Source organism: Lepus europaeus, chromosome 9 (genome assembly GCF_033115175.1).
Source record: "Lepus europaeus isolate LE1 chromosome 9, mLepTim1.pri, whole genome shotgun sequence".
In the NCBI taxonomy this organism is placed as follows: Eukaryota; Metazoa; Chordata; class Mammalia; order Lagomorpha; family Leporidae; genus Lepus; species Lepus europaeus.
The window spans coordinates 12,008,232-12,033,941 of NC_084835.1; the positions used below are offsets into that span (position 1 = coordinate 12,008,232).

Genomic DNA, 25,710 nt, shown 5'->3' on the forward strand with positions numbered 1-25,710 from the left:
ACTTCTGGGTCTACATTTACTAAAATGAAGGAGTTGGGTCCTTTGTCAAGGTCATTCACACTGGAGATCCTGAATGTGTCTACCTAATGCATGCCAGTTCTCAGGACCTCGGATGGGAGGAGGAGGAACTTGACCTGAAAATAGGTTGCAGACAGCTTCCCACCAGGCTCTCCAGGGACTAACATTTGATAGAGTGATTGGCCTGCCTTCTCCCGTTCTCCCATGACTGACTATCACAAATTCCTTCCTTGCTAGTATTTCCACCTACCTCTGACTGAGAGTTTTATTAAAAATAACTCCTACTCTTCATCATTCAGAGACTACAAGTCAACTGGTAGGCCTTTTGTAAAGGAACAGCCGCACCAAGAAGGCTGCTGTAGTAATAATGACAGTTATCTCAGTCTTCTACACTGTTTTGTTTGGAAATGTAGATAACCATTATTGATTTAAACCATATGCACGTGCTGTTCTTAGCTATTAGAGTCTGTGTGGAACTGAAACACATTGTTTGCTGGCCTATGACCAAAGAACCATATAGATTAGTGCTCCTGTTATCAGCAGCAGGGTTAGGCCAGGAGTTAAGGACACGTCATTCTTAGGGAGCATGATCTACTGAAGATTCCTGGTTTCTCCAGGAGGAAAATGGAATTCATAGAGGTAAAGTGCATCCTGTATGGCTTTTTTAAATAAAAATATTATCACGAGCCTGTTTTTATTTGTATGTGTTTGGGAGAATCAAGCTCGTTTCTACAGCCACAGCTGCTACTAGTACTACCAGCATCAGCTTAAATATTGAATATAGATGTTAAAGAGTGAACTGGATACGGAAGCTCTGAGTGAAGCTTGGAAAGTTTCAGCAAGTCAGGGGCAAGACTAGTTACCAGAACTGAAGTTTCCTCATTCCTAACCCAGTGGTTGATTCACGGACTATGGATCTTCATTCTTTTTTACAGACACCTCTATTAGTCGTGTTTGCTTTGCTTTTAAAACAAAGATTGGTGCTCTGACAAAAGTTTAAGACTTTTTATTCTTTAACATTTTTATTGTTCATAAAATTAGAATAAAATGTTTTTCTAGTTTTTATGTTTGGAACATTAAAACTCAATCAGGCTTTCACTGATAATTAAGAAGGTAGTTAAGTAAAATGTTTGCTAGTGATTATTTTAAATATTGATTTATTTGAAAGGTAGAGAAATAGAGAGTTATCTCCCACCCACTGGCTCATTCCCCAGATGCCTGCAGCAGACACAGGACTGAACTAGCCTGAAGCCAGGAGTCAAGGACTTACTCCAGCTCTCCCACATGGGTGGCAGAGATCGAAGTACTTGAACCTGCTGCCCATGAGGGTTCACCTTAACAGGAAGTTCAAATGAAGAATGGAGCCAGGACTCAAACCCAGGCACTCTGATGAAGGCTGCAGGCATCCCAAGCAACAGCCTATCACTGTGTCAAACGCCTTACTCCTGATTTTTATACTGAAATTTCAACAGCAACTTTGGATCATTTATACAGTGAAATCCTTCAAGACATAAATGGTTTCTTCAGCTCTACATCTTTTTGGTGATCTATAAAGAAATAAACCTTATTTGTAGAATAAATTATAAAACAAGGATTTACTAAGAACTCACTGTGAATTAATGGTAAAACAAATAGCTGTAGCCAGCTCTGGCTGAGTAAAGACAAAAGTCCTCTAATTTTAGTTTATGACTAATTTTTAAATCACTCATAAAGCAAAAAGAGATCACAGAAAAATGAAATTAGAAGTGGTAGAAAACATGTAACATATATGACAAAGATAATGTTAGTATATAATGAGTTCTTACAAACAAACAAAAAAAACAAAGCAGTCTCCATTACAAAAATAGGCAAAGGCAAAGAACAAACAATCCAATAAATAATGCATAAAAGAAGCCACTATAAGTATAAAAATGTATACAGTATTCCAATGCAAACTGAAATAATTAGGTACTATTTTTTGCCCATTAATATTTTTTTCTTTTACTGATAACACATATGGTGAGAATATACTTTCATACATTATTGGTAGGGGCGTAAATTCAATTAAACTTTTTCTAGAATGCAGTTTGAAATTATCTCTGCAAATCTGGAAAATTCCTCTTCTCAAAATGTCTCTTAAGGAACCATTAAAGAATATGTTCAGGGTGCAGGTGATTAACCTGGCAGTTAGGACATCTGTATCCCACACCTGAGTACCTGAGTTCAATTCCTGGTTCCAGCTCCTGACTCCAGCTTCCTGCTGGTGCAGACCCTGGGAGACAGTAATGATGGCTCAGGTAATTGAGTTCCTACCACCCCTTTGGGAGATCTGAATTGCATTCCCCACTCCTGGCTCCAGCCTCCACCTAGTCCTAACCATTGCAGGCATCTAGGGAGTAACCACACATAAGTTATCTATCTGTCTGTCTGTTCCTCTCTGTCTCTCTGCCTTTCAAATACATTTTTTTTAAATTTTAAGGAATATGTACAGTCTTATAGAAACATTTTTTACTATATGGCTGGCTTTTCATTAGGTTAAGTAATTAACCAATTAAGATAAATTAAGTGGGGGGCCAGTGTTATGATGCAGCAGATCAAGCCACTGCTTGCAATGCAAGTGTCCCATATTGGAGTACTAGTTCAAGTCCTGGCTACTTTGCTTCGAATTGAGCTCCCAGCTAATGTACCTGGTAAGGCAGCAGAAGATAACCCAGGTACTTGGGGACCTGCCACCCCTGTTGGAGACCTGGATGGAGTCTCTGTTCCTGGCTTCAGCTTGGCCAAGCCCTGGCTTTTGTGTCTTTGTGGCCATTTGGAAAGTGAACCAACAGATGGAAGATATCTCTCTCCTCACCCCTCTCTTTCACTCTTCCCATCTCTAACATTCTGCTTTTCAAGTAAATAAATCTTTTTGTTAAGAAAAAAAGATTAAATCTGTGTGGAAAGCCGAGCTGGTATCTCTAAGAATGATTTAAATAGTGCTTTCATCAAAGACAAAAAACATCTAAGCCTTGTATGGAATAGGGAAAACCTGAAAGCAACTTGTATGTCCATCACTATTGGAAATGTTAAATGATACTATCATTGTTACAAGGACTAGACAAGACAATAGCTGTTAAAAAGAATGAGGTTGATTTAGTCATTGAATGTCAAAGGATCACCAATATCAAGTTTGAAATAACCTGTTTAAAACCTACACAAAAGCAAGTTCTGAATAATCTATTCAAGCTGAGTAGATGTGTGCTTGTGTTAATGCATGTGCATATGTTATATACGATACACACGTAGGAAAGATCTGCATGTGTGCTGCCCAGGAGAACTTTCTGCAGTGGAGGAAATGTCCCACACCTCTGCCACCCAACACACAGCCCCATGTGGCTATTGAGCACTTGAAATGCGGCCAGTAAGACTGAGGAAGTGAACTTTAGATTCTTTTTAATTTTAATGAATTTAATTTTAAATAGCCACGTATGCCTCATCGCTAACGTATTAGTGCAGATCTGGAAGAATATGTGCCTGTTAGAGTGGTCATATCTGATAAAGGCATAAGATTCTAAAGTTATATATTTATAGATACATAGATATTATATATATATTACTATTTGTCTCTCTAATTTTACAATAAGCATGCACCTCCATACTTCTTGTGTAATTTTCAGAGCTAATTAGAAATACTTGGCTTGGTGTCCATTCACTCTTCATTCTTGACCTCCTGTAGCCTGTGTTTCTTTACGTTGGCATGGTTGGTAGGAATGCTGATTGAAAAGATATCTAAATTCCCCTAGTAGCTTGCCTAACACCCAGTAAATGGAAAAAACAAACAAACCAAACCAGCAGGTTTCCTTTCAGTAACTTAAATGAGATTATAAAATTTAGCCCAACATTAAAATTGGATTGTGAAGCACTAAATTTTAGAGAAAAACTTTAATCATTCCTCAAAATACTGGATTACTAGCTAGTTAGGTGGGCAGATCTGAGGGCAGTCTCTTGTAATAAAAGAGAAGATTCAAGATGGGTTGCTGTAACCACTGAGATTAGATGACATGGCCCCCTCCTCATCTGAGTTACTGTCCTTCTGTCTCGCTCTCTCTCACTCTGTGTGTGTGTGCATGTGTGTCTATTAGAAACTATCTTAGGTGGACACCTGCTCATAAGAGAGCTCCTTTGTCTCATAATAAGAGAGACCCTATTTATGGGCAGTATTGAAAATAATCTGAATCCCCTTCTTAAGCTGGGAAGAATTTGGTCACTGGTGCTAAACTGGGACAGGGTGCTGCCAAGAAAGGAATTCAGGAAAGTAGAAATCATGTGGTATCATTTCAGAGAAGCCAAGTAATTTGCCATTTGCAGATGATTTACAACAGGATTAATTTAATCAGTGATGGCATGTTCTAAAAAGATTTTGATTTTATAAATGTTGCATGAAAAATATTTTTAAGGTAAGGCAAATAATCATCTGTATTAATTGTTTGGGGGAATTATATTCTCTAGGATTTCGAGCAGTCAAATTTACTTTGCACACCAGAGATCTGCTAAGCACAGTATTATATATTCTCAACTCCTGCAGTTTATCTGTTGAACATATCCAAAGCTTGAACACTAATGTACGTTCCCAGCCTCTCAAAGAAGTTAAAAGGACGTCAGACAGGCCCATCAAGTGGGACAAGTCTTACTACTCCTTCACTGGATTCAAGGATCCTGATGAAGACCTTGAACAAGTCTCGAGAATGGAAACAACCTTAACGTACGTAAAAGTTTTCATTTAACAAAACTGTCCTCCATGGTTCATCTTTAAAGTCTAATTTTCCAGCATGCATCTTTTCCATTTGGTTTATCCAGTAACTGTTAGGAGGAAAGAGGATCCATGTTTCTTACTTAAAGTTGCCAGAATGCATCCAACTGCTTTTAATTTTTTAGTTTTTGATACCAAACACAAGCAAGAGAGATTGTCTGAAGTTTTTTGTTTTTTGGTTTTTTTTTGGGGGGGTTTTTTTGTTTGTTTGTTTCGTTTTGTTTTGTTTTGTTTGACAGGCAGCGTGGACAGTGAGAGTGAGAGACAGAGAGAAAGGTCTTCCTTTGCCGTTGGTTCACCCTCCAATGGCCGCTGCAGCCGGTGCACCGCACTGATCCGAAGGCAGGAGCCAGGTGCTTCCTCCTGGTCTCCCATGGGGTGCAGGGCCCAAGCACTTGGGCCATCCTCCACTGCCTTCCCGGGCCATAGCAGAGAGCTGGCCTGGAAGAGGGGCAACCGGGACAGAATCCAGCGCCCTGACCAGGACTAGAACCTGGTGTGCCGGCACCACAGGTAGAGGATTAGCCTGTTGAGCCGCAGCACCAGCCTGAAGTTTTTAAAATTCTATTTTTTAAAGTATTTTAAGCTTTTTTACAAGTTAGGCATTTCCAGTTTTTTGTTTTTTGGGTTTTTTTGTTCTATAGTAATTTAATATATTGATCTGTACATAAAGAAAAGTTCATGGAGACACTGTTTAAAAATACCATCCTAACAGAGATTATTGAGAAATAATAATTCTGCTAAATCTTAAAAATCATGTATAAAATATTTCTTTATCCTTTGGCAAGCCTTGCTTGTGAAGCCACCATTCATGTTTTTTGAGTCATTTCTGCTCTCTAAAGAACAGGCACACTGTGCTTCTACAGTCGAATCCAAAGAGCCCAGTGACTTACTGAAAGATTCTCAGGCACTGTAGCACAGTGAGTGATCCTTGATCCTCCCCCAGTTCCTGTGTGGATTATCCACAGGAACCCCGGCATTCCTCCGCTGTTACCCAGCTAGATCTCAGTCAACAGGCGAAGGCAGGGTGTGGCTCTGTGAGAGGCTTCTGCCCGCACAGCTGATACATAAATCAGCTCCTTTGGTCTGTAAACAAACTGAGATGAAAACAGGCTTGGGAGTGCGAATGATAGACCAGAAGTACCAAGACAGTAAGAAGTGAGAGTAGTAGTGAACAACAGTCACAATGGCATAGATGCTGATGGATTTAGAATTTGATTTAGGAAGGAGGAGGAGATGGGACTGCAAGCCAGTTGCACAGAGGCTCCAGTAGGAGCTGAGCTGGAGTTCGGTGAGCGTGAGCGGAGCAAGATGTGCTCAGCCTCGTGCCTGTTGGGATCCAGCACCTGAAACCTCTGCCCACACTCTCATCATCTCACTCTGTTCCCTAGCATTGGGAATGCATGGTCTGAAGGGTACAGACAAAAAGTGATATTGGATAAGGCAGAAAAAGCAAAACTGGCTTTGTTAAACCTTTACTCAAACTAAGGGGTGTAAGAATTAAGTATTGGGACCTGCACTGTGGCACAGCAGGTTTAAGCCATGGCCTGTAGTGCTGGCATCCCATATGAGCTCTGGTTCGAGCACTGGCTGCCCTGCTCCCAATCCAGCTCCCTGCTAATGCACCTGGGAAAGCAGCAGAGGATGGCCCAAGTGCTTGGGCCCCTGCACCCATGTGGGAGACCCAGAAGAAGCTCCTGGCTTCTGGCTCCTGGCTCTGGGCCCCTGGCTTCAGCCTGGCCCAGCTCAGGTGTGGCAGAAGCCTTTGTTAATTAAACTTGTTTCTAACTAACCTGATTATAAAGTTGTGGTAAAGGCTTTCCCAAGGACAGAAGAAGAAAGGAGGATCCTGTCCTGGGAATGAAATGTAGTTGTTATCTGCTTGCCTGTGAAGTTATTATCTGCTTAGGTTCCTGCTTATTAACACTAAGGGATGGCTAGACAGCATAGGGCTCAGTATGTGTGTGGAAAAACATCATCAGTAACTCCTGTTCATGCTGCGTACTGTATCAATGGCTGTGGCTGCCATGTAACATTAGAATATCCAAATATATGCATGTAACCATACAAGGGAGAAAAAGCTAAGACCATTTATAAGGAAATACCCCTCTTTGTTCAGGGTTCAGGCTTTTGGATAAAAAAATTCCACCTGGGCCTTAAGCCAGCATAAATAATGACTACTTCCTGTTAAAGACCTTGATGTCTTGTCTCTGTACATGAATCCTGCTACACCAGCTGTTGTGGCCATTTGGGAAGTGAATCAGCAGATAGAAGCGCTCGCACTCTCTCTCTCTCTCTCTCTCTCTCTCTCTTTCAAATAAACACATAAATATTTACCAAAAAATTAAGCATTTAAGAATGGCAGAGAAGCATCTAGTCTGTGTTTTATAGTTGAGTGTTTTATAAGGTACGGTTTTGATTTGGAGCTACACGTGCAGCTGTGGTGAAAAGTTTGTCCTACAGACCCAGGAGTAAGAGTTAGCCAGCTGGAAAAGTAATGGAAACTGCAAAAGGCCAGTTCAATCAAGTACATGCTGTGCAGCTAGGTTCCTTCTCTAAGCTGAGTATTTATCATTTCTTTGTGTGTAGTTCATCCGATGGAATTCCCAAGTCTCTAATAAGACTTTCCTACATTATATTTTATTACATTATACTAGATAGTTCTTATAAATAGGGATGGTGTTTTAATCATCCCCATTTATTATTCTACTTCCTAGACTCATAGAACAAGGCCAGTATTCTCATTGAACTGAATTGAAGACCTGTGGAATGAATGTGAATGTGATGTGCTGGAGGCTCAGACAGGAGAACTCAGGATTTACTCTGGAAACGTGACGTAGCTAATGCAGGCGGGAGCGATAACAGTGACGCAGCACTGAATGTAGACACCACGTTTTCTTCCGATGCCTCTGTTCACTCAGCAGTTCACCAGAAGATATGTGCTGATTTTAGCTAGAGATGCATTTGTCTCAAGGAAAAACTTCTGTGTTTAGACAAGCTTCTTTACTCTGGATTCTTGATTTACTCCAAAGTATACTTTGTTTTAAATTCAAGCTATCATTTATTTACTTATTTGAATATTTATTATTTATTTGAAAGGTAGAATGATTGGAAAAGACAGAACGAGAGAGATCTTTCATCTGCTGATTTACTCTCAAATACCCATAACAGTCAGGGCTGGGTCAGGCCCAGGCCACGAGCCAAGAATTGCATCTGGGTCTCCTACCTTGGTGGCAGACACCCAACTACTTGGGCCACCATTTGCTGCCTTCCCAAGTGCCTTAGCAGGAAGCCTAGTTGGAGCAGATGACCCAGGACTCAAACCAGCACTCCAGTATGAGATGTGGTGTCCTAAGTGGCAGGTTAACCCAGTACCTAAAGAGCACTCTGCCCCAGGCCCTCATGCTGACAGTTAGCAGGACAAGCTCAAAGAATGCATTTCACTTGTTATCTACCCTTTAAGAGGATATCACCTTAAACAGTGGAAATTTAACAGTCTTAATTTGTTGATCACTGTTTTCTAATCTAGTTGTCAGCAGCTGTTTATCTTGACAGATTAAGTTAACCCATTATTAGCTACCTAAAACCTTTCTTTTCTTAGATTCATAAAGTAAAATTAATAATGATATAACATTATAGTAGATGGTTTGTCTAGTCTTTTAAAATGATAATTGCATTTATATTGTTTTTATTTATTTGAAACATGACACAGAGAGAGATCTTCCATCTGCTGGTTCACTCTTCAAATGCCCATAGTAGCTTGGGCTGAGCCAGGCTAAGACCAGGAGACAGGAACTCCATCCAGGACTCCCATGTGTCAGGAACTCATATACTTGAGCCATCATCTGCTGGTTCCCAGGTACAGCAGCAGGAAGCTGGATCAGAAGCAGAGGCAGGACTTGGTCCCATGCTCTCCCATATGGGACGTGGGCATCTCAGGCGGTGGCTTAACTCAGCATCATTGTTAAGCCATTACTTACAATGCAAGTATCCTATATGAGCGCCAGTTGGACTCTCAGCTACTCTGCCTCTGATCCAGCTCCCTGCTGAAGTGCCTGGGAAAGCAGCAGAAGAAGGCCCAAGTATTTGGGTCCCTGCCACCCGTGTGGGAGACCTAGATGGAATTCCAGGCTCCTGGCTTCAGCCTGGCCCAGCACTGGCTCTTGTGACCATCTAGGCAGTGAAACAACAAATAGAAGATTTCTCTGTGTCTGTAACTCTCTCAAAATAAATAATTAAATTTTTTAAATGGACAGAATTGAAGGTAGAAGCAGTTATATAGTAATATTGAAAATGTCAATACTCCACTCACAATAATGCAACAACCGGACAGAAGTAATTGAATAAACCAACTGTGCATAATAGACACAGTACACTCTACCAAAAAACCCAATACACTTTAGATTAATGGGAATGAAAACAGCATACAGCACACAGCACAACACATGGGAGGGAACACAAACAGCACTAAGGAGGAAATTTATGGCTATGAATACCTCATAGAAAACAAGCAGACATCAAGTCTACAGCCTAACTTTACAGCTTACATGTCTCAAAGATCAAACTAAACCCAAAGCTAGCAGAAGAAAGGAGATAATATTCAAATGGACATACACGAAATAGAGGAAAGAAAGATAATGAAGAAAATCAGTGAAGCCAAAAGTTGCTCTTTGAAGAGAAAAAAGCAACAAGATTGACAAACCTTAATTTAGTTGGACTAAAAAAAGAGACTCACATTACTGAAACGAGACATGAAAGTGGAAACATTACTAATTCTAAAGAAATATGAGTACCATGAGCAGTTGTATACCAACAAATCGGATGACCTAGATAAAGCAATTCTAGAAACAAAAACCGCCAATACTAAGCCATAAAGAAATAGAATATCTGAATAAGCCTATAACTAGTCAGGAGATTGCTTCAGTAATATTTAGGGATGTAAACAAAGACAGTCTCTTATGTAACTATAGGATAATTGTAGAAATCAGGAAATTAACATTTGATCATGGTAGTTTTAGCCCATTTCTAGCTCTTACTGAACTGTCACTCATTTTCTGAGCATCACTCTTTATTAGGCACAGAACGTCTTGGCTCGTGAGCCCCATTTGGTTCCATTTCTGTTCCTCTTCTTTAACAACTTGTGTCGTGGTGAGAGTGAGAGATGGCTTCCAGGGGCAGAGCTGCACTCTGGGCAGCCACGCAGGCTGTCTTGCAGCTCTTTTCTGAGAGCTGTCCCCTTAAAGCTTTCTTTTGTATTTATTTTTTCTCATACACTGTTGAGGTGAATAATCTGAGAAATGCAAAGTTAGCTTCTTCCTGTGGAGCCTGTTACACACCTGTAGTTGAGACTGGGTCTCAGTGGGCATTTGGTTGGATGGAAAGGACTGCAGGGTGCATGAGCACTGGGGTTATAAGGAGACCCAGCTGGACGGACAGATGTGTTTGGAGACTTTGGAGCAGAAGGACTGGATTGCTAAGGGCTGACCAGTGGGAGGACTTGGGTAGTGAGATGAGGAAGCAAACCTTGTGAGCTCCGGGTACTCACATCCAAGGTCAAAATATAGGGAAAAGCTGGATTCCCCCCCACACACAAAATAACCTTTTGTGTATTCCTCTTCACTGTCTCCATTCTGACTAGGGACATCTTTTGAGTTTGCCTTTTATACTTTATCACCTTGACCAAAATGTTCTTTCACTTGCTGTATAGTTATTATTGATTCTACCCTACATGTTTGTGGCTGACCTAAGTGAACATCTGTCATAGCCTACTGAAAGTGACAACAAACATGAGAGGTTTTGAAGCATCTATTAATTCTCCTGAATTATCCCATCTCTGGAAATATGATGATAGATATTATTAAAGTTTAATGTTTTGAATGTAAAGGAAGTTGTCATCACTGGGAGGTGATCAGACAGGTGCTGACTGTTGTCCAAGCAAGGTACCATAGAAGTGGATGTTTCTCTAGAAAAACAGACTTAGGAAGAGGAGCTTTTGATGGGAAACCTGACATAAGGCAATGCCTGCATCTTGCAATGGTAGATATGTTTGTATTGTCACTAGTCTCTGAAAAGCGTCCATCTCTGTTTTTTTCTCCAGATCCTGGTTAGATAACAATGGAAAATGTGCTGTTAAAAAGCTGAAGAACAGTTTGCCACTTAGGAAAGAACTAGATCGTTTAAAAGATGAACTCTCTCATCAATTGCAACTCTCAGATATCAGGTACTGCAGAAGAGAGAACCTAACTTAGAGATGAAAAATACATATTTGCATCTTTATTCTGATAACTAAATTTTCTTCACTTTTGTGAATGTATGTCCCTCTAAGTAAGAAAACTTTTACTAACTTCTTGTTTAAAATCTTGGAAGTGGGGGCTGGTGTTGTGTTGTAATAGATTAAGCTACCACCTGCGACACCAGCATCCCATATGGATGCCAGTTCGAGTCCCAGATGCTCCACTTCCAATACAGCTCCCTGCTGAGGGTCTGGAAAAAAAACAAAAGATGACCCAATTGCTTGGGCCTCTGACACCCACGTGGGAGACCTGGATGAAGAACCTGGCTCTTGGCTTCAGCCCAGCCCAACCAAGGCTGTTGCAGCCATTTGTGGAGTGAACCAGATGGAATATCTCTTTCTTTCTGTGTCTCTCCCTCTCTTTCTGTTTCTCCCTCTCTCTGTAACTCCATCTTTTAATTAAATAAATAAATCTTTTAAAAAATAAAGTATTGGAGGTGGCAGGGAGCAGGTGTTTGGCCTAGTGGTGCAGATGCCCATGTCCCATACTGCAGTGGTTCCAGAAAATGATAAAAATAAAATCTTGAAGGAAGGTTTAAGTATGGACATTGTTAGCATAATAGTACAACCTTTTTATATGATCGATCTTGTAAAAAAAAATTCCTTTCCATAGACACTTGCAAAAAAAAAAAATATGTACCAATCATGAAAGACTGATATTTGAGTTTAAAAAGGAGGGAGAAGAAGGGTGGACACTGCGGTGCAGCAAGTTATCAACCTCCACTCGGGATGCCTGCATCCCATATCAGAGCGCCAGTTCAAGTCCCAGCTCCTCTGTGTCCCATCCAGCTTACTGCTGATGCATCCTGGGAAGCAGTGGATGATAGGTCCTTGTTTCCCATTTGAAGACCTAAATGGAGTTCTGAGCTCCTGACTTCAGCCTGGCCAGCTCCAGCTGTTGTGGGCATTCGTGGTGTGAACCAGGATATAGAAGATTTCTTTCTTTTCTGTCTGTTTTTCTCTTTGTCTTTCTCTCTCTCTTTCTCTTTCTGCCTTTCAAATAAAATATCTTTTTAAATGAGAAGAGAGAAAATAGATGGTTTATTCTTGTTCTATGTTAAATAACAAACTTCTTAAATAAATTTTCATAAACTTGGAAATCACAATTATATAAAGAAACCAACTGAAATTACTATAAAAATGGATTTGACAGCTCTTAAACCTGTACGGAAAGGAAAAGGATGAAGTGAAATGATTCATTCATGGGACTGTCCGTCTTAGAACCCTGAAAATTGTCACCCATCCTCAGGCTTAGACACTTCTGTTACTTTGTGCTGTGGCCTATTCTGTTGTTTTCAACCCTGTCAGGACTTTTTCTTGTATGAGTTTCGAACCAAACGACTCTCCAAGTACCAGAATGGCGCCTTTCTCCTGGGCCTTTCGAGCCCAGAGCATTTACAAGCTCTTTCTCATGAGACACCATTGTTGATAAGCAGAGCCTGTGGACCTGCTTTCTCCGGGGTGTTTGAATTTACGCTGACAGCTGCCCTTGGATCTTCACATTCGACACTTCTGGACCCGATGTTGGTTCCTGGGGCTCTTTCAGTTCCACAGAACTCTCATTTTGTAAAGCTTATGACATAAGTGAATGTGTGCGAAAGGCACACTGGGCCTAGACAGAGATTGCATCGACATCTGGGAAACACGCCTGTTTTCCAACAACGTGGAGAAGTCCCCAGCTGGGATTCACACTGTGATGAACATCAGCAAAAAGAGCCCACGGCAGCACCAGCTCCTTGGGGCTCTCAGCTTGTAAAGAGTATAAAAGGGGCTCTGAGGCCAAAGTAGTTTAGGACCACGAACTTCAGAAGGAGTCTCCGCTTACTGGAGAATTAGCCAGTGCTCCAGCCAATGGCAGTATGGTGACGAAGGACATTATTTTTAATTCCTAACAGCCTGTATGAGAGACCATGACACTTAAGCTCTACCCCTGAACTTTTTTAATTTTCAGATAATCCCAAGTTAATGTTAATTCTTTGAAATTAATGCAGTTTCTCAGCTGTGGTTTGAAGGAAGATTTATTTTTAAATTTTGTGAAGAAATGGTTTGCCTTTGATCTAGAAATGGGCCTCAGAACCGATGTGGGGAAGACATGATGCCCGGGGCCTGCTTGACTGCCTCGTGCTGTCACGTATGGCAGCTGTTTGGCGGCTGCATGGATGCCAGTGGCACCCCCAGGAAGCCTGGAAATGGGTTCAGGGTCAGGGAACCAGAAACTTGCAGAACCAGAACTCAGGGGTGGGTTCTGATGCCACTCGAGACCAGGCCGCTTCGCATGCCACCGCACTGCCTCTGTAACGTGGCAGCAACATCAGCTTCCAGTCCGTCACTGGGATTTACTCTTAGCCTGTAACATGAGCAGATGACATAATGTCGTCAAAGTCACCTTTTTTTATTTATTTGGAACACAGAGATAGAAGGAGAGAGAGATCTTCCACCTCCTGGGTTCACTCCCCAAATGGCCACAATGGCTGCAGCTGGGCCGATCTGAAGCCAGGAGCTTCATCTGGGTCTCCCACATCGGTGCAGGGGCCCAAGGACCTAGATCATCTTCCACTGCTTTCCCGGGCACATTAGCAGGGGACTGGATCAGAAGTGGGAGCAGCTGGGACTCGAACTAGCGCACATATGGGATTCCAGGACTGCAGGCAGAGGCTTAACCTTCTACACCGCAGCACCTACCCAGAGTCCTTCTAATTGGAATGCCTAACTGGCAAATAATTTAAACAGAGTGTCCTCAGTGTCCAGTGTGGAGGGAAAAAAGATACTTTCAAAGTTTTTCCCATTTCTTCCTCACTTTTTGGATAATATTTATTATTCTCTTTTTTTTGAAAGGCATAAAAATAGGCAGAAAACAGAGCTTATCCATCTACTGGTTCACTCCGCAGATGCCTGCAGTAGCCAGGGCTAAGCCTCATCCTGTTACATTAAAATAGAAGCAACACAGTGTATCTTAAATCTTTGGCTATCTCCACATAGTCTGCAAGGGGGTCTTCAGTAATTCCATGGAAAATATGGATGATGAAAACCCTATGCATGGATTTCAAAAACTTTTTTGTACCAAAACAACTTACATTTTAATTCCATTTTCCCTCAGACATTTTGAAGTTCCCCTGTACATAATTTCACCCTCTGGTAAACAGTTCATTTCCATTTGGCTGCTTTTTTAAGTTGGCTGTGTGCAGCACTGGCTTCCTGGAGGCAGACAGGTGGGGTGAGACTTGTCCTGCAGGGTGCCACTCACGCTCACTGACATCTCTGTGCTCCGTTGACCCAGGTGGCAGAGGAGCTGGGGCATCGCCCACCGCTGTAGCCAGCTGCACAGTTTAGGCCGCTTAGCACAGCAGAATTCGGAAACACTCAGAAAAGCAAAAGGTAAACATCTTTCCACTTTTTCTGACAGTGTCACTTAGCTGCCATGTAACTTGTAGTGGAAAACCAGGTGGCTTTATCATGGCCGGGTTTGTTCCTTTAAATAAAACAGCCACACCAAATGAGCCTTTAAGCTTCTACCGTACCTAATCTTGAGTTTGTACACTAAGATGCAGTAACTGTGTGCACAGTGCTAAAAGGATGAAGCCCCTCTGCACGTGACCAAAGGGCTTGTGTTCTGTCATCAGGGTGCACCATCATATTCACTGACCGCTCCGGCATGAGCGCAGTGGGCCACGTGATGCTAGGAACCATGGATGTCCACCACCACTGGACTAAGGTGAGCCGGCGGGTGGAACTCCTCTCCCATTGCCGTCCACGTACTTGCATTCCCAACAGTGCTGCTGTATCAATGAACTAAAAAATACTCAATCATGCCTTCAGCTGTTCTCAGATCAGATGCAGTTAAAATTGTTAAGAGGAAAGATTGGGGTATTTTTTTAAGATTTATTTTATTTATCTGAAAGGCAGAGTGACAGAGAGGGAGAAATGGAGAGCGAGCGAGCGAGCGAGCCCTTTCATTTGCTGGTTCACTCTCCAGATAGCTGCAATGGCTGGGGCTAGGCCAGGCAGAAACCAGGAGCCTGGAATTCCATCCTCGTCTCCTATGTGGGCAGCAGGAGCCCATGCTCTTGGGCCATCTTCCACTCTTTTCCCAGGTGTACTAGCAGGGAGCTGGGTTGGAGGCAGAGCAGCTGGGAACCCCATGCTCCCTGGCCAGGGATGCAGGTAACGGCCTAACCCCAGTGCCAGCAGGACTGATGTGTAAGGTGATTTCTGGTAGTGTTACAGTCTTCTGAAGCATAGCCTGCATCCTGTTGTGGTATTACTTGTTTTTAACAATTTATTGAGAAATAAGTGACATTAACAAACTGTATATAGTGTTAATCATTTTGATAAATTTTGGCACATAAATACAAATACTTAAAAATGTTCAAGGAAGAGTAGAATTAAAAAATAAGTTTATTTTGGTGCAAAATAATTTTGAAATCCCTGTATACTTTTTTCATAATATGCATTCTCCATGGATTTTTGAAGACCCCTTGTCTGCACAGATTTCAAAATGTTTTTGCACCAAACTCAACTTATGTTTTAATTCCATTTTCATTGAAATCCCTGAATGGTCCATATAGATGCCCATAAAACTGTTACTGTAATTAAGAGAGTGAACACGTCCATCATCTGCTCAAATCCCTCCCACCCATCCCACTGCCCTGCCCCAAACCACAGCTGCTCTGCTTTCTGTCACTGTAGATTTACTTGTATTTTCTAGAGTTTTAGGTAAGTGGAATCAGAGTATGTGTGCTTTTTCTTACACTCAAGTATTTGGATATTCACCCATGTTGTTGCATCATTTGAGAGTTTATTCCTTCTTATTGCCGTGTAGTATTTCATTGCATAAGTAGATCACATATTTATCCACTCACCTGTTGGTGGATTTGGGTTGTGTTGTTGGTTGTGTCAATTGGGAGTATCATGTACAGCTGCAGTGAACATTTGTGTACAAACATACAAACGTGTATTTCCTTTCCCTTAAGTTAATAGATGGAGTGGAATGGCTGGGCCATTGGGTAGGATATTTTAACTTTTAAAGAAACTTCCAGGGCTGGGCACCACTTGAAATGCCCACATCCCATAACAGAGACCCTGGTTTTCAATCCCAGCTCCATTCCTAATTCCCACTTATGTGCACCCTAGGAGACAGCAGGTGATGGCTTAAGGAGCTGAATCCCTGCCACCACATGGGAGACTTCACAGAGCTCCCAGCGCCTGCTTCCGCCTGGCCCAGCCGCAGCTGTTGTGGGCATTTGAGGAGAGAACCAGTGGATGGAAGATCTGTTTTTCTTTCTGTCTGCAGTTCAAATTGTGTGTGTGTATGTGTGTGTGTGTGTGTGATACAGTATATATGAAACTACCAAAAGATAGTTCGCTTTTAATTTTGGTAACTCTAGAGGCTGTCACAGGCATGTGGTGCTGCCTCCTTTTGGGTGATTATTCTCTGAGGACAGGTGAAGCTAGACATCTAATGCACGGATTTGCCAACTCCATGATTTCTTTGGTGGAGTCCCTGTTCAGATCAAATACTGAGTAGAAAATATTTGCAAACCACATATCTGATAAAGATGTTGGATCTGGGATATCAAAAGAAGCATCAAGACTCAGCAATTAAAACAAAAAAGGCAGGTGTTGCAGCACAGTACATGAAGCATCCCATGTCAGTGCCTGGTCTGAGCTGACTCCAGCTCCCTGCCAGTGCACCTGGCAGGTAGTCCTTAGGCCCCTGCCACTCACATGGGAGACCTGGAAGTCTCTCACACTTGCCCTGTGACCCAGAAGTTGGCTTCTCGGGCATTTAACTAGAGAAGTAAAAAATTACTTTGACGGGGCTGGTGCTGTGGCATAGTAAGTTAAGCCTCCACCTGTGCCTGCATCCCACTTGGGCACTGGTTTGAGTCCCAGCTGCTCCATTTCTGATCCAGCTGCCGGCTAATGTGCCTGAGAAAGCAGCAGAAGATGGCCCAACTGCTTAAGCCCCTGAACCTACACGGGAGACCCAGAGGAAACTCCTGGCCCCTGGCTGCTGGCTCCTGGCTTCAGATCAGCCCAGCTCCGGCTGTTGTGGCCATTTGGGGAGTGAGCCAGTGAGTGGAAGACCTCTCAGTCTGTCTCTCCCTTTCTTTGTGTAGCTCTCTCCAATAAAATAAATGTCCTTAAAAAAATACATTCACACAAAAACCTGTACACATTTAGTTTATAAACCTGTTTATGACAGCCAAAATCTTAAAGTCCTAATATGCTTCACCAGGTGAATGGTTGAACAGACTGTGGTGTGTCCTTACTGCACAAGCCTGCTGAGCAGTAAAAGCAGTGCACTGCTTATTGGCACATGAGCAGCTTGAATGGATGTCACAGGCGTTGCACAAGGTAACCAAAGACAGCCTCACAGGGTACACACTGTGCCATTCCATCGACAGAACAGCTCCACTCACTGAAGTATAGAAAGGGAGAACAGAGTGTAGCTGCCAAGGGCAGTGTGTGGCTCTGCAAGGGCGGCACGAGGGACCTCTGTGATGGGGCGCCCCTGGGTCTTCGCTGTGCGGTGTCGTGCAGGTCCCCGTGTGTGATAAAACAGCACAGCATTCATTTCTCGCAGGCCCAGGAGTGCACACCAATGAGATCTGAGTAAGACTCAAGAACTGTTTCAGTGGCAGTTTCCTGGTTGTGACATTATACTGTAGTTGCTGCAAGTTGTTACTTTGTGGGAACTGGGTGAAAGGTGTGTGAATCTACAGTTATCTCAAAAAGATTTAAAAATACAGTCACCCTATAGACATAAGTAACCCATTGAGAAAAAAATTGAAAAAGTGAGTGGTAAAATTGTTTTTCACAAATTATTAGGAATAGGTTATAATAACGTAGAATTTGTATATGAATGTTGCTTTTCTTGCAGCAGAGTTTCTGATAGCATTCAACAGAGAATCTAAGCCCCTAATTTTCCTATGCCCCCTCATTCAGCTGCTCTGTCCACCTCACTCACAACCTTGCCACACTGCAGCCACACCCAGCTCCTGGTGCTTGTACACATGTGAACTCCCTCTGAGGCTTCCTTGTCTGCACCTGCTCTTATCTCCTTCCAGAACATTCCCCGTTCACTCCTTATGCTAAATCCCATCTGCCTTTTAAGATTGGTCCAATCCGATGTCATCAGAAACCTTTGCTGGAACCCCGTTTCTGTACCCACTGTCCCGGATGAACACTTTACATGCCGAATTCAGTGTTGTTTTTATTTTCTTGCACCCAACTGTGAGCTCCGGGCAAACAGCAACAGATTCATCATCTGTAATTCAAGTGCGCAGTTCCTTGCTTAAGTACATGGTGGTGCTATGTAATGGTTATTAATTTTAATTGAATTTAGTTGATTTAATATAAACTTTGAAGTAAACTTGAAGTTCAGAAGCATTTAATTCCTGTCTTATAAATCCCTAGATTTATAGTGACTTGTTTTGAATATTAATGTTTCCAGCATTACGTTAAGTCTTTTTTCTTTTACTTGAGCTTTCTTTCTAGGAAATTGATTTTTTTTGTTAAAACTTCTCAATACCATTTGTTGTAATCCTAAAAGCAAATTACTGTAGTAACATAATGCTATTTCTTCCTCCTTTCCAGCTTTTTGAAAGGCTGCCAAGCTACTTTGACCTTCAAAGGCGGCTGATGCTTTTAGAAGACCAAATAAGCTACCTTTTAGGTGGCATTCAGGTCGTCTGCATTGAAGAACTGCAGCCAGTACTGACCCTGGAGGAGTACTACTCGCTTCTGGACGTGTTCTATAGCCGATTAGTGAAAACCAGAGTACTGTTCCACCCTCGGAGTCTGCGCGGCTTACAGATGATCCTTAACAGGTGAGTCGCTCTGTCCCTCCCTGCAGGCGCACTGTGTGTGGAAGTGCATTAAACTGCGTTACATTTCAGTGTGTGGTTCTGAGAGATTAAATCAGGAATGGCACGCTCGCGTTAGCAGCCCTCTGCTACACAATAGGAATAAGCTGACATGAAAAGGTTAAAGGGTTGAATCTCTGCAGCATTCTTTGAATGGACTGCCACTCACTGGGTAAAGTGGATCCTACAGGACGCTTTACAGGATCCAACTAATACTCAGTTAGCAGCCAGCATCTTGGCGCATATGCTGTCTGCCAGGCACCACACTGGGTGTTTCAGTGACTTCCGTCTTCAGCTCTCACAACCTCAGTGTGAAGTTTTGCACAGAGGGAGGCTTGCAGGACTGGGAAGCAGGCAGTCGCCCTGACCCTCTGTGTCTTTGGGGACAGAAGAGCTTGGAGTCAGTGGTGCTCTCCTCTGAGGTGAATCTTCTTGGTGATCCCTTTTCAGTTACAGACTAATAAAACGTTCTCTGTGGTGGTGCGTGGAATGATGGGCCAATGATTTTCCTTTAATGTGTGTCTCATTTCAGTGACAGATATGCCCCAAGCCTGCATGAACTCGGGCACTTTAACATCCCAGTGCTCTGCGATCCAGCAAATCTCCAGTGGTTCATTCTCACCAAAGCACAGCAGGCGAGAGAGAACATGAAAAGAAAGGAAGAGTAAGTACGATGAGCCCTCTGGGAAGTCAGTGTGTCCAGTCGAGCTTTTAAATAAAAGTCCGAGTATTCAGAATTCCTAAATATGGTACATTAAGGCTGTGTTGGGGTGGGCATTTGGCCTAAAAGTTAAGACATTGGCGGGAACACCCACATTCCATACTGGAGCCCCTGGGTTCAAGTCCCAGTTCTGTTCCAGTTTCATCTGTCTGCTGCTGCACACCCTGGTAGGCATCGTGTGAGAGCTCAGAGCTCACGTAGTTAGGTCCTTGCCACTCACGTGTGAGCTAAGTTCCTGGCTCCCAGCCTCAGCCTGGCTCAGCCCTCATTCTGCATTTGGGGATTGAACCAGAAGATGGGAGATAACTCTTTCTCTACCTTTCAAATAAAAAAAAAAAATAGTTGTTTTTAAAAGCTGTATTAAACTTAGGAAACTAACTAGTGAATAGTCCATATTTATTTATTCTCCTATTTCCTACAGGAAATTTCATGTGGCTGTTTTCTAAGTATGAGTGTAAGTAGCTAAATTGCATTACCACCATGTACCTCAGTTTGAGAAGCAGGGTTTTTTAATAACAAAATTCAACTCAAGAACAGAATGAAAAATAAAAATACCAGAAAGAAATTCTCCATTGCGTTCCCTCTGTGGTCCCTCTTCTCCCTGACACAGAAAGCACATGCACACCCTGGGAGGGCAGAGCTGGACCTGTTTTATTCCCCAGCCGGCCCTTAGCAAATAACCCACCAACTTTTCTCACTGCCTAAGCCCTCCCCAGCTCCGGGCCCCGTCCCATGCTTATGCTCCAAGGAGAACAAGCACTTGCTTCCAGCCCAGCACACCTGCCCGCCGAGTCATGGCCTTCACTGTCCCCCAGACTGGGCTCTGGGCCCACCCCAGCAGCCTGCCCTCCCCATGGTCCTCTCTCCTTTCCTTTGCTTTCTCCCTGTGTCAAGGTCACCTCCATCGCGTTCTCCAGGGAGGGATTAAGGCACCTTCTCTCCTTACAAGAACCATGTTCCCACTGATTTTCAAACCCTTTCCCACTGCGTACATCTTTATAAAGCAGGCTTTTAAACAAGATAGAAGTTGACATCTCCTACTCTTCCAGGAGAAAGGAACTCGAGGCAGTCATAGCCACAGGCGCGCTGCACACTTGTGCAGGACGGCAGCTTGCTAGACAGGGTGAAATGCATTCTTCTGCCCTAACACCTTCCTAGGACCCACATGACCATCTCAGTAGCACCCGTCTCCTGTTGCCTAGCTGGGGCGTAGAAAAGGGGAACCCACACCCCTCTGAGGCCTCAGCAGCCCAGTTTACAGCTCTTGATGCAGGCTGGCAATAAGGAGGGTGGCCTGCGCCTGAGAGGAAGCCAGGCTCCCAAGCATGGACTCGCTCTGATGTTTCACTCACCCAGTGTCACCTACTCCAAACTCCAGAATCACCTAGACAAATTGGAAACAGTGGAAATGCACAGTAATAGACAAGTGAAGGAATTCTGACGCCTGCACACAGCGGAAACAGCCTTGTAAAAGAATGCACATTCACTCAGCCAGCATTCTTGAGCATTCGTGCTAGCAAACCAAAGTCACACCAAGGTCACAGCCTAGAAGGACTGGTGCATTCTCCCCATCCTCGGCGGGGGCCCAGAGTCCAGGTAACCTGGGCTGAGACCATAGACTTCTCTTAGGAGTGTGGGGACCCTACCCAGGTTTATGTAGGGAGCAGCTGTGGAACCACACAGAGCTTGTTCACACTGCAGGCCTCGTTCTAAGTCAGGCTGTAGATATCTTATTAATATCTTTATTATTATTATTTTTTTGAGCAAGTGAAAAAGCCCCTTACAGGAGCTTGTCACGCCCTGCTGTGTAGTTCATCCTAAAGATGAGTTCTGAGAACTGAGAGCTCCATCTCCCCTAACCACTGTGTGCTTTCTTGAGTCTGAGCAGCGCTGTGTGGAAGCAGCCCGCAGCCCCCGAGAGGGTGATCCGAGGGCCGCTGATTACAGATCTGTAACAGTCGCTTCTGCTTACCTCACGGGTACTTTATGACAGTCTCCTCCTTCATGCAGAGTTTGAGGTGGTCAAATACAGGAGAGATGGCTGCCGTTAACCTGTACAGTATTTAAGTGACACTGGTTCAGAAGCACCTGACCATGGCAGTCTTACATCTCGTACCTTATCCGTAGGTATCATATGCGTTGGTCCAGTCTACCTGTGCAAATGTCAGGTAAATGTGTTGTGAACACAGCCTTGGGAGTGGGGCACGGGGACAATTAGTAGAACACTTGAACCAGGAGCATTTGCCACCTCTGGGAGAAAGGATTTGAGACGCTGAGTTCAGCTTGCAGGTATTTAACTTGTAGGCCTGGACGGGAGCTCCTGGTGGAACAAGACACATGAAAGGGAAGGATGAGAAAGGGATTGGCAGGGGTGGAAAAGTCAGAGTGGCAAGAACCTGGTGTCCCAGCTCCAGCTTTCGCTGTGAGCCCGCTGTCTACTTTGGGAAGATTTAGAAGTTGGTACTGAGAGCTGGCGTTGTGGCACAGCAGGTTAAGCTGCTGCCTATGACCCTGACACCCTGACATCCCATGAGAGCGCTGGTTCAAGTCCTTGGCTGTTCTGTTTGATCCAGCTCCCTGCTGATGTGCCTGGGAAAGCAGCACAAGGTGGCCCAAGGGCTTGGGCTGCTGCCACACATGTGGGAGAGCTGGACATGGCTTCCGCCGTTTGGGAAGTAAACCAGCAGATGGAAGGTATCTTTCACTCTCACTCGCTCTCTAAAACTCTGCTTTTTAAATAAATACATAAATGTTTGGGTTTTTTGGAAAAAAAGTTATTAGTGCCCAAGGGTTAAACTTCAGGTGGCGCCTAAATCTTGGGGTTTTATATTCTCAACTTTCTGCTTTCTTCAGTCACTAGTAGCTGCTGAGTGAAGCAGGAAAGGAGCTTCTGAAATTGTGCATTAATTATTTTTGCCTTACTGCTACAAAGATTGACAAATACCGTACTCTTGCAATCCGTGAGGAGACCCCCTCCCGAGGGGCTGTGCGGTGACTCGACAGGAAACATCTCGGGGCCCAGGGAGGGCCACTGTCATTGCCATGCGTGGGAAGCTGCAGCCCCAAGACATAAGAGCATGGTAACACCTGACATTCCCTCACATACTCCAGCTGACAGCAACGTGTGTGTTGATGTTCTAGGCTGAAGAGCATTGAGCAGGAGTTGATAGAGGCTTCGGCAAAGAGGTTCTCCCTGGAGAAGCTGTACAAGGAGCCCAGCATCTCGAGCGCGCAGATGGTGGACTGCTGCACGAGACTCCTGGAGCAGTCGCTGCCTTCCCTGCGTGGCATGCACCTGTGCGTCTCCCACTTCTACTCCGTCCTGCAGGACGGAGACCTGTGTATTCCCTGGAACTGGAAGAATGGAGACGCCATTAAGTAACACAGAGACCTGTTTTATTTTTTTAAAGCCATAAGAAAGAAACTGTTAAATGAAGCTTATTTAAATCCACAGTTTAATACAACAGTATTATTTACATATTACAAAAGCAAAATTTCTAGATGCTGCTTTAAAGGTAGACTTTTTTTAAATTAATTTCTGCTAGAAAATCTGTTTTGAAAAGGTTTTATCTCCCAGTTTTACCATGTGGGCTGACAAACCTAGGTAAAAAGAGGTTAGGAGAAAGAACATATTTTTAGAGATATACAAATGAATGATTCTACAAGAGTTGTCTATTTTTATAAATGTAAATGAGGCTGGACAAGTGTGTGTGCGTGCGTGTATGTGTGAGAGAGAGGATATAAGAAAAGTCTGGAGGGATCTCCTCCTACATGTAACATGACTCAACATGCATCGTTACGGTTACATCTCTCATGTACAAATGCACACACGGTATTTTGCAGCCAACAAGGGACAGCTGATGTCCAAAACCAATGATGGATAAGTAGAAAAAATTAGATAATCGATTTTTGCCTCAGAGAAAAAGGAACACGATCAGCTGAATCCATGGGACGGACAGTGTCATGAGCAGTGTGACGTATTCAGACGTCTTCAGTGACGGAGAATTTAGTTGTAAACTCATCATTTCTCCTCCTGATTAAAAAACTAGCTGTTGCCAGCACCAAACCAGCAGACTGGACACTTGTCTGAAGCCCTGAAGGAGGGGATTTGTTGGTCCCCATGGGCACACACCGTCAGGAGGATTCTGGCCTGCATCCCAGGGAGCTGCGGGGAGTCGAGTGGAATGTAAAACGGCTCACACCACTCAGGACTTCTGTGCCCCCAGCCCCCACCTTCCTGTCCCTACCGACATTTGAAACCCCTCGTTAGCCATGCGGGGTTAGCCATTGCTCCTCCATATCAGCACAACTCCAAGTGGCTTACGGCGTCCCCAGCAGAGCCAGAGATCAGATGTACGGGGTGCAGCTCCCTCTGCAGTTACCCCGCCATTCCTTCGGGTCATATTTTAAACAAGATCCAGGTCCTTTCTCAAGGAGACAAGGTGAATCCCAGTGCAGGACACTGTTTTTGTGGCTTTTGCTGCTGAAGAAATCGGAATTTTTTTCCACAGTGCACTGTTACAGTCAGTTAACTGAAGTATGTTTTAATCTCAGCCATGGATTATTTAAGTAGTCAGAATTCAAATGTGTGTTCAGAAGTGTTCATTTATTATAATTGTGTCTCTCAGCTGTACAATTTGAACATCTCCAGTCTGAAATGCCCTCCAATCCAAAATGGTTTGAGCATCGACATGATACCACAAGTAGGAAATTCTACAGCTTGAACTTTGTTCCATGTACAAAATTATTAAATGTTGTATAAAATTGTCTTCAGTCTGTGTGTATAAGGTATATATGAAACATAAATGAATTTCGTGTTTAGAACTGGGTCCCATCCCCAAGATAACTCAGAACATCTGAAATCCAGAACTCCTCTGGTCCCAAGCATTTTGGACAGAGGATATTCAGCCTGTACTGAAAATCTGTTTTCTAATGTAACAAATGCTGTCACCTGTAACAATTTCCCACAACCAAATAATGAGTGAAAAATTAAAACTTTACATAAGAAATTAATCAAAATGTGAGGTTTGATTTGTGCGTTTTCTAAAATCGAAATACGTTTTGAATTGGATTCTTGTCTCAGAACTAATGGTTACATGATAAATAAAACCTACATCAACCAGGTAACTGACTGGTCTTGTTAGCGAGTTATTGGCAGTTTCACAACCACTGCAGACTAGCAGGAAATTACAAGACCTGGAGACCTGTGGACGCCCGTCTGACCTCCCCCCGCCTAACAGCAGGGAAATGTCTCCTGCCGCTGAGACCTGGCGCGGCGCGGGCCCCTCTACCCCTTGGTCTCCAAAGGGCTGAGCGTGCCGGTGCTGGGCTAGGGCTGTCCCCAGAAAGCTGGGGCCCCTCCGCCCCAGCTGCCCAGCCAGGGAGGCATGCGTCCAAAGTCAAGTCTGTTCCCAGGACAGGTCTGCTCAGGCCCTACTTCCTCTCTCAGAGGCCTCCACCTCCAGGCAGCCTCCCTGAGCTAAGGAGAGCGCTGCACTTTGAGGGGTGGGCAGGATAAGAGGGGCCTGGGCCAGCTCAGCTTGGGATCCTAAAGGATTGGCTGCACAGCCTAGGCAGAGGTCCCGGGAGTGACCCCCTCCAGCTCAAGTCACTTGTCCAGAATCCCAGTCTCCCCTCCCCCACACTAACTCAGCTTCTTCCACAGAGGCCACCACCCAGCCTCCAGCTACCCTGGAGGGTTCTGTCCAGGCTTCCCTGAGCATCCATTAGACCACATCAGGCCTGCAGAGACAGATGGGCCTGGCGCTCCAAGCTCTGGGAGAGATCGTGTCCTGGCACGCTCCCATCCACAGACCAGGGAGCAGGAGCCACAAATGCCAAAGACTGGGCCCAGCAGCTGCCCGGCCAGAAATTCCTGACCTGTTCCAAGACCACCCATCGCTCACCCATGTCAACCTGGCCAATGCCCAGCCTGCAGCCCCCTGACAACAGTGCCATCACTGCCTGTGCCTATCCTTTGTGTAAGAATTGGCCCAGGGGCCGGCGCTGTGGCATAGCAAGTGAGGCCACCACCTGCAGT

The 25,710-nt window shown here is 43.9% G+C and overlaps 1 protein-coding gene across 2 annotated transcripts in view; it reads left to right on the top strand.

Moving 5' to 3' along the window:
• TCAIM (T cell activation inhibitor, mitochondrial) overlaps positions 1-24,788 on the top strand; it is a 41,167-nt gene extending 16,379 nt beyond the window's left edge. For both annotated transcript variants that reach the window (XM_062200521.1, XM_062200522.1), the window contains 7 exons: positions 4,489-4,741; positions 10,887-11,009; positions 14,359-14,456; positions 14,702-14,793; positions 18,681-18,913; positions 19,482-19,613; positions 22,812-24,788. In XM_062200521.1, coding sequence (XP_062056505.1) covers positions 4,489-4,741; positions 10,887-11,009; positions 14,359-14,456; positions 14,702-14,793; positions 18,681-18,913; positions 19,482-19,613; positions 22,812-23,052 — 1,172 coding nt within the window. In that variant the 3' untranslated portion in view covers positions 23,053-24,788. The remainder of the gene's footprint in view (positions 1-4,488; positions 4,742-10,886; positions 11,010-14,358; positions 14,457-14,701; positions 14,794-18,680; positions 18,914-19,481; positions 19,614-22,811) is intronic.
• The last annotated feature ends 922 nt before the right edge of the window (positions 24,789-25,710 follow it).